Source organism: Psammomys obesus, unplaced genomic scaffold (assembly GCF_907164565.1).
Source record: "Psammomys obesus unplaced genomic scaffold, mPsaObe1.curated_primary_1811, whole genome shotgun sequence".
Taxonomy (NCBI): Eukaryota; Metazoa; Chordata; class Mammalia; order Rodentia; family Muridae; genus Psammomys; species Psammomys obesus.
The window spans coordinates 16,587,395-16,595,382 of record NW_026596057.1 but is presented as its reverse complement, the minus strand read 5'-3'; the positions used below and the strand labels follow the sequence as shown (position 1 = coordinate 16,595,382).

Here is a 7,988-nt window from a genome sequence, read left to right as displayed (position 1 = left end):
CACACACACACACACACACACACACACACACACACACACACACACACCCTGGGTTATCTATCCAGAAGGCTCTTGTTTGCCCAGTTGGTCATAGCAGGTAGAGGTTTGTCTAGGGAGGAAGAACATCAGATTCAGCAGATGGGGGAGCCCTCTCCTCCACGCTCTCCCCCTCCCCACTTCTGCTGCCTCATAGCTGGCTCCTGTTCTGCTGCCAACAGTTCCCCAAGGTGGCCTTCTCTGCTTCCGTCTAAGCCCCCTTCAAGTTCTCCTCCCTAGAGCAGAGATGACATCACTCTCCTACTTAAAACTGCCTGATCCTGAGGGCTCCCCCTCCTTCCGCCCTTAACAGGGCCCCTCAAGCTGACCGGTCCTCTGGGAAGTTCCTGGGACACACCCAGTTCTCTGACTCACAGACCTTTACTTCCAGATACAACAAGTACTCTGTGACTCATCTTAGACGTGGTTTACCAACAGAGAAGACGTAAAGCAGCCTGACCCAAGTGTCTGGGCATGAAACAAAACAGATTTCCAGATGTTCTTAGGGGAACTTGAGATCCCCATCCATCAGGACTAAGAACATGCAGTCTTCTGGGGACAGTCCCTGAGCAGAAAAGCTAAGGATGCACAGACCTATCAGCTGTAGGATACTGTCCAGGGTGTTGAGCGTGTCTTGGATTGTAACTCCGGCACTCTTGGCTCTGGCATCGGCCTGCTTGGCTTCCGTAATCACCTGAGGACAATGAGTACAAAGGTGTTCTGAGAGGTTATTTTCGGCTTGGCAACTTTACAGAGAGCTCACAGTGGGAAGACGCCATCACTCACCAGCTGCACTTTGTCCTTATCTGTGTCAAGCTCCAGCTCTTTCCTGGCCAGCTCTCCTTCCACCTCTCTCATCTCACTCTTCAGAGTGGCCAGTCCCTTTTCCATGGCCAAGGCCCCATCTGCTGTCCCGTTGGCTTCCAAGTTCAGACCCCCAATCTCCTGGGAAAATAAAGGGAGCCAGGGACGGAAGGAGGGAGAGGGTGAGGCTCAAAACATCCCGAGGACAATTGTAGAAAAAATACAGCTGCAGCCCTGGCTCTGATGGAGTAAGCCAGATGAACAATGAGAGAGTCAGACTTGAGGACACTCCCTTCCCCAGGCTGGGCCTCAAGCAAGTTAGTTCTAGGTTAGCTCTCTAGAGAGTAGGAGGGTCAGTGCAGAAACACTGTTTCCCTTTCAGTTCAGTGCCTAGAAAACTGTTTTTTTTTTTTTTTGTTTGTTTGTTTGTTTGTTTGTTTTTTACATGATCAGGAAAGCATTTGAGAAAATCCAGAGGACAAGAAACATCCTTCTCTGTCATGGTCCATTACTGCCCTGATCTTTGGAACAACTATAACAACTTTACAAGGATTACCCTAAGACAGTTGTGCTTGGAGTGCAGACAACGAATGAATCGGCTATAGTGGTGGGGTTTTGTTTTTGCTGGGAAAAGGCTCATCAATTCCTTCATGCATAAGCTGTAATTAAACAATTGCAGGAGTTTTTAATGCTTGATGCTGTATAAGAAAGGTACATTAAACAAGGAAAACTATTTGAAATTATTTTTGTGGGTTACCAAGTGATTTAAAATTGAGGTCAAACAGTCTAGCTACCAAGAGCTCCCTAAGGAGGTGTTTGGAGTGGCACCAGCTCTCTAGAAGTTGTGCTTAAGTGCAAAAACGTGGGCTCTAAGCATAGAGCAGAAGAACAGCTGGAAGACCAATTCCCCCAAGTGCTCTTTCAAGCAAAGGACTAGATCTTTCTTATCTCCATCTCCAGCACCACGCATGCACAGTGGAGGACAGAGGCAAACCAGGAGGGTGAGCTCAGACAGAGATTAGAGAGGGCCCTAGAGCTCCAGGATTTCATATTGAGAAGCAAAACACTCACAACAACTGTTACAAGTTACATTTAGCACCCTGAACCAGATGTTGAAGTTCTAAGGGCTACGGGTGTTTCTCTATGGGCTTACCCAGCTCCATATGGTGGAGTCTTTGTTCCTTGCACATCTCTCTCAACTCACAAGATGACCTTATTTGAAAACTGACTGTTATAGATTGTTTTTTCTTCTTCTTTTTTTGTTTTTCAAGACAGTCTTTCTCTGTGTGTAGCCATGCTGTCCCGAAACTTGCTTTGTAGACCAGGCTGTCCTGGAACTCACAGAGGCCTTCCCCTGCCTCCCATGTACTAGGACTAAAGGTGTGAGCCACCATGCCTGTCTTACTGTTGTAGATGTAATTAGCCACAGTGACGTTATACTGGAGTATAGTGGTGAACCCTTCAACAACATGATTGATGCCTTTTGTTTTTTGAGACAGGGTTTCTTTGGTTAGTCTTGGCTATCCTATAACTCACTTTGTAGACCAGACTGGCCTCCAACTCACAGAGATCCACCTGTCTCTGCCTCCTGAGTGCTGGGATTAAAAGCTCTTGACACCACTGGCTGGCTTGATGGACGTCTTCTTATAAGGAGGAGGGGGAAGAAGGAGGGACAGATGTAGAAGGAAGAGGAAAGAGCTGAGATGACAGAGGACTCGGGGCCGCAGAAGCAGAGAGTATGCTGATGGAGCCATGGGCCAAGGAAAAGCAAAGACTGCTGTCCTCAGACGCTGGGAAGAGGAAAGGAGGAATTCTCCCCGCAGCCATCAGGAGGATAGCCCTGCCGACTCTCTAATTCTGGATGCTAGCCTCCATTATGGTGAGAAAGTAGTTTCTGCTTTTCAAAACAAAGTATTTTTTGATAGCAGCCTTAGAAATCTCCACAGTGAACAGCTGTGGCTGGTTCCCACAGTGCTGTCCAAAGGGGGCGCTGGATATGGTGTGTTAGCTGCTAGCCAGTGACTGGATCTATCCAGCGGAAATGTGGGCTTGTGGTGTGGTACTGCTATGGACTCTCCAGGACTCTGAGCCATAGGGGCTGAACTGAGCTGAAGCTCTCTCCCTGTGGTAAGGCTACGTTGGGCGCTGCCTGTGGCAGCCTGTACATCCACGCTTCTTTACCTGCGCTATCTCGCTGCTGATCTCCAGGGCCTCCCTAGCTGCGTTCTTTGCCCGTTGGGTGTCAGCAGCGGCACTCCCCAGGGCCCTTTCAGCTTGCTGGGTCTTGTCACTGGCATCTGCAACCTTCTGGCTAATATAGGAGAGTCTCTTCATGGCCTCTTCAGCCTCTGCTTTTCTGTCTTCAACCTGCAGATCAAACTCTGAAATGAAGAAAAGAAAATACTGCCACAGAGACAAGGATGGTAAGTTAAGACTGAATGAGAGAGCCTGACGTTTTGAGGAAAAAAATTCTGAAAGGGGATAATTACTGGCTAGGGGTGGAGATGTGGGATGTTGTGGCCGGGGTTTCTAGTTCTTTCCCAAGAGAAAGAATCTCAAAGGAGCCATTGTGGTAGCTATTGCCTGTCCTAAGTCCCTGCCACTGCGAGGATTTCAACATGCAAAGAGGAGAAAGAGCAGGTAACTCTCCAAAGCCTGAAGCAGATCAGTATAGGTGTGACCACAAAGTTAGGGTGTGGTCACAGAATTGGCGTGTAATCACAGAGTTGGGCGTGTGGTCAGAGGGACTTTTTATGAAGAGAATCCGAGGACTTCCCTTTTGTTTATTAATGAATAATGCTGAAATTTTAACCAAATGTCTTCAAGGCACACCCCAAAGCCCCTCGGAGCCAAATATTATCTCCGTGCAACCCATATTGGAACCAACCAGGCTGTCCAAGAAAAGAAGAATATCAACGCAGCAGTGACATATTGGATAAGAAGGACCTTAGAGTTCTCTTGTTGCCCTTACGAAAGGGCAACAAGATCGGGAAAGGTGAAATGGAGAACTTTGACCTGGTTATAGGGCCCAGTAAGGATCAGAACTCAAGACTCCTGGCACTTAGGTGAAATATTTCCATCAAGTATTAATGAGATCATTATTACCTAGAAAAACAGTGACTGAGCAGCTATTAATAACCGGGTACACCCACCCCTAAGGCAGAAAATGAGGACTTGAATGAGTCACGAGTGGACCTTCAAAATTCCGACCTGGAGCACATGGCACTAACCTCTGAGGTTCTTCAGGATAGTCTCAACTTCATAAAAAGTGGCATTGCCCACACTTAGTGCCTCTTGCGCTCTGCTTTTAGCCAGGTTGGCACGGGAAAGCAGCTGACCTGAACTCTGTAAATAGACGGAGCAAGATTAGAATAAGTGCATTCCTGCTAGCAAAATCACCCTGACACAACTTCTCCGTGACACAGAGTGCTGTGACTCACCGCAGTCTGGGGGTGCTGGAGCAAAGCCCTCTACCGTCGGATCAGGAAGGAACTTTGTAAGTCAACAACACATGCCTTTGAGAGGAGAGTCTTGGACTCCTGCCCATCACCGGGGTGGGAAGAGTTTTGCAAATCACAATTTTCAACACTAGGTATTTCCTAGAATGCCTGGGTCCTCATCCTAGGCTCAAATGCTGACTCACTGGGTGAAGCTAATTCCATCACAACTCCAATCTTGGTCACTCCCTCTGTAACCAGTGGCATCATGACCTTCAGAGGGTTTCTGTTAGTGGCTCTGGCCATTTTCACTCACACGGTCACCATTCAGCGCATGCTTTTTGACTGAGCGAATGGATTAACAGAAGGTACCTGTCTTCCATCCTTTCCAGTCTGTAACAGCTGCTGTGTTTCCTTTTCCCAGTTCCCCAGATTGTTCTGCACCCGAGTGAACGCATCCATTTGTCTGGTCACCAGGTCTGAGAGAGAATCAGCTTTCTGCCTGATCCTCTTCGCCTCCACCTGTGGGCACAAAGATATGAATGACTGTCTGCTCCCGGCAAAATGCGAACCTTTTGATAGCAAAAGTCTTCTTGTTGGCAGTGCGGAGAAATGCCTCAAACTCCATGATAATTCCCCACTGGTTTCAATTTGAGGGTCCCAGAACTGGGGAGGAGATATGAAACTTTCCTCTACTAACAGGGTCAAACTTGAACATCCAATCCCTTCCCCTTTCAGAGTTCGGTGGGGTCAACGACAGGACAATGGGTGATGGCGAGCACCTGTGTGCTTCCTACCACAAAGCCAAAAGTCGATGCTATGGTTTGAATGGGAGTCATCACCCACGAATTAAGCATCTGGTTAGCGTGGGGTTGTGTGGAGCCTTTGTGGGGGTAGGAGGAGGTCTTTAGGCCATGTGATCTCAAGAGGGATTAGTCACACTTGCCTCTGTCCTTTGGAGATGACCTGCCACCCTCGGCAGAACAGAGCCAATGCAGGCACGGTGTCTTTGACTGTCTGAAACACTAAGCTAGAGAAACCCTTTCTCCTGATAAGTCAGTTACCTCAGATAGTGCTTTGTGGTAACCTGATGTTGACTGACACAGTCAATGTGGAGAAGAAGCTGAGGGCTTGAACAACCTTACGAAATCCCTAGAGAAGAAAGTTTTCATGGCCTCAGAAAGTCTGTCTGTGTGTCACGTGCACAGGCTTGGTGGCCTCACCTGAAAGGACAGATCACTGAGTCCCTGAAGCTGCGACGCTGAATCCAGAAGGCGGAGACTGTGTTGGTAAGACCTGTCAGCTTCAATGTCGGCTTGGGTGCTTTCCCTCGACAACTGCTGGGCCAGGGACTTGGTTTTCTCTAATCTGTAGGGAGGAAAAGTAGATGGTCAATAGTTATAATAAAAATAGTAATAATGGAGGGAAAGGCTTGAGAACTTATTTTTTTCTTTTTCTTTTTTTTTTTTTATATTGGAGACAGGGTGTCATGATATAGCTTTGGCTGGCCTGAAACTTACTGCAATCCTCCTGCCTCTGCCTCTAAGAACTAGGTTTGTGGGTATGTACAACCACATATGGCAGAATGTATTCTTTGTGAAAAAGTAGATCTCTGTGAGTTCAGGACCAGCCTGGTCTATGTGGTAAGTTCCAGCAAGGGCTTCACGGTAACTCACACTCCTTCTCCCACCCCCCTCTCCCCTTCTGGGGATAAAGTGTGCATGGGATGTACGCACATGTACTTGTAGTTAGAATAAGCAGGATAAAGAAGCTAGGTTATATGTCAAATATGTGACTCTCTTTACAACCAAAAAATAACCTTAAAGTTTGTATAGGTTTGGCAGAGAAATTCAACTCCAGATTCCCAGGTGCTGACAATATAAATATTATTTTTCTGTAGCCAGCCCTGTCAGATGGGTTTCTGTACACCTCCATAAACCAAAGGGGAACCATTTCTCCCTGTACCGCCATGTCTCAGTCAGAACACAAGTTTCACTTAGCTATCAAAAGCTTTCCTTTTGTCTTAAAAATGTTTACTTTCAACAGAGCATGGTGGCACAGCCTGCAATCCTAGCACTCAGGGAGCAAGGGGCAGGCAGATCTCTGTGAGTCCAAGGCCAGCCTGGACTACAAAGAGAGTCCAGGACAGCCAAGGTTAAACAGAGAAACCCTGTCTGGGAAAATAAGCAAACAAACAAAAACACAAAAATTACTTTCTTCAAAGTAATACTCATTCTCTTGTCCCTATTACTACTGCTGTTATTATTAATTTTGCTTGGTCAGTAAGTTTACTGTCTTTATGAAAAAGATCTTCATAGAAAATGGCCTTAGCTCTCAGCAGCCAGTCCCTGAGCTCTGAGGAAGCTTGCCTTCTTCCGAGCAACCCAATCTTTCTTCTGGACAAGGGGCATTTAGGCATGGTTCCACCTCCTCTTCTTCACTTCTCTCTTGGGCTTCTTCTCATAGGCTGGAGCCTCTCAAGTTGCAGTGTGAGCATTCTTCTATGTCTCCTCCATCACGTCTGGAGTTAGTGTTCTTTATGCACTGAGAGCACTGTCTCTTATGTGCACATTCCCCTTCCTCCACTAGGTAATGCCTGTAGTCTGCAGCATACTGACCCACGCTGTGCTTCTGCTGTACTTCTGCACTGAACTTGCTTTCAGAGTCATAACCAGGGAATCATTTGGTCCTGTGAGGGGTAGACAAGCAGCCATCCACAGCTCCCTTCCTGGCCTCAAAAACTCTGCATCCAAATAGCAAACTGAAGGTACCACAGGCTGACCATCGATGCTTCCCAGCCACCTCCGCTTGGCCTTCGTAGCTCTTGTCCATGCCAAACCTTCTGAGAAGCCTGCAGGCCAGCAGCAGGCCAGCAGCAGGCCAGTGCAATAGGCTGTAGCCCAGCTTGTCAGGCCAACCTCCACACTGTATTTTGGTGGTTCTCGTGCATATGCTGTGCAGCCTGCCATATCCCCTCTATGTGAGCATAGGTACTCTGACAGATGAGATGTTAGTTACTATCATCCTGCAGTTGAGGGTTGTTGACCTTTTTTTGGGGAAGGGGCCTAGATCACCAATTTTTTCCCAGCATGGTAGTCAGTTTTACCCTCTTATAGCCTTCTAAATCTCAGTTGGTATCTCTTAAAGTAGGCCTTATTCTTGACAACTTTCACAGCCCCCCATCTCGAAGAACAGAAACCCACAATTGTGGCTCCCCACAGACCACCTTTCTATTATTAATGTATCGTTTCAAAGAAATGTGGTGCCTTTCAAGTGTGGTTTGCATTACACACTGGGAGGATTCTGCTTTTATGGCCACCCAGATGAGGACTAGGTTGAACATACTTTCCCATAAGGCCTTGTACCACGGAACTGTCCAGGATGCCGCTTCCTCCTCCTCCACTCAGAGCTTCGCGGGCCAGTGAAAGCGCTTGCTTGGAATAGTCCTCGGTTTCCCTTGCTAGTTGCTTCATTGTGTTAGCTGACTCAACATGGCTGAAGACATGAAAGGTGGAGAATTAGGGTTTTCATAGAAAAATCAGCACAGGTAAGTAACATAAATCTCTCTTGCAGACTCAGAAAAGAATAAAGGAAGTGGTTTGGCTGGTAAGAGCCAAACAGAACTGACATGAGTGCATGGGATTAGAGGAACCATTGAGAATCAAGTGTTTTTGTTTGTTTGTTTGTTTGTTTGTTTTGAGAGTAAGCCTC

At 47.2% G+C, this 7,988-nt stretch overlaps 1 protein-coding gene and 1 pseudogene across 1 annotated transcript in view; both read right to left on the bottom strand.

The window, feature by feature from the left end:
• The window catches only part of Lamc2 (laminin subunit gamma 2), a 64,992-nt gene that overhangs the window by 3,650 nt on the left and 53,354 nt on the right, over nt 1-7,988 (bottom strand). The window contains exons 16-22 of the mRNA XM_055624680.1: nt 7,623-7,772; nt 5,501-5,645; nt 4,650-4,799; nt 4,071-4,185; nt 3,022-3,221; nt 823-981; nt 631-730 (exon numbers count right to left, since the gene is read on the bottom strand). Coding sequence (XP_055480655.1) covers nt 631-730; nt 823-981; nt 3,022-3,221; nt 4,071-4,185; nt 4,650-4,799; nt 5,501-5,645; nt 7,623-7,772 — 1,019 coding nt within the window. The remainder of the gene's footprint in view (nt 1-630; nt 731-822; nt 982-3,021; nt 3,222-4,070; nt 4,186-4,649; nt 4,800-5,500; nt 5,646-7,622; nt 7,773-7,988) is intronic.
• Nucleotides 6,605-7,563, bottom strand: LOC129689235 (60S ribosomal protein L5-like; annotated as a pseudogene).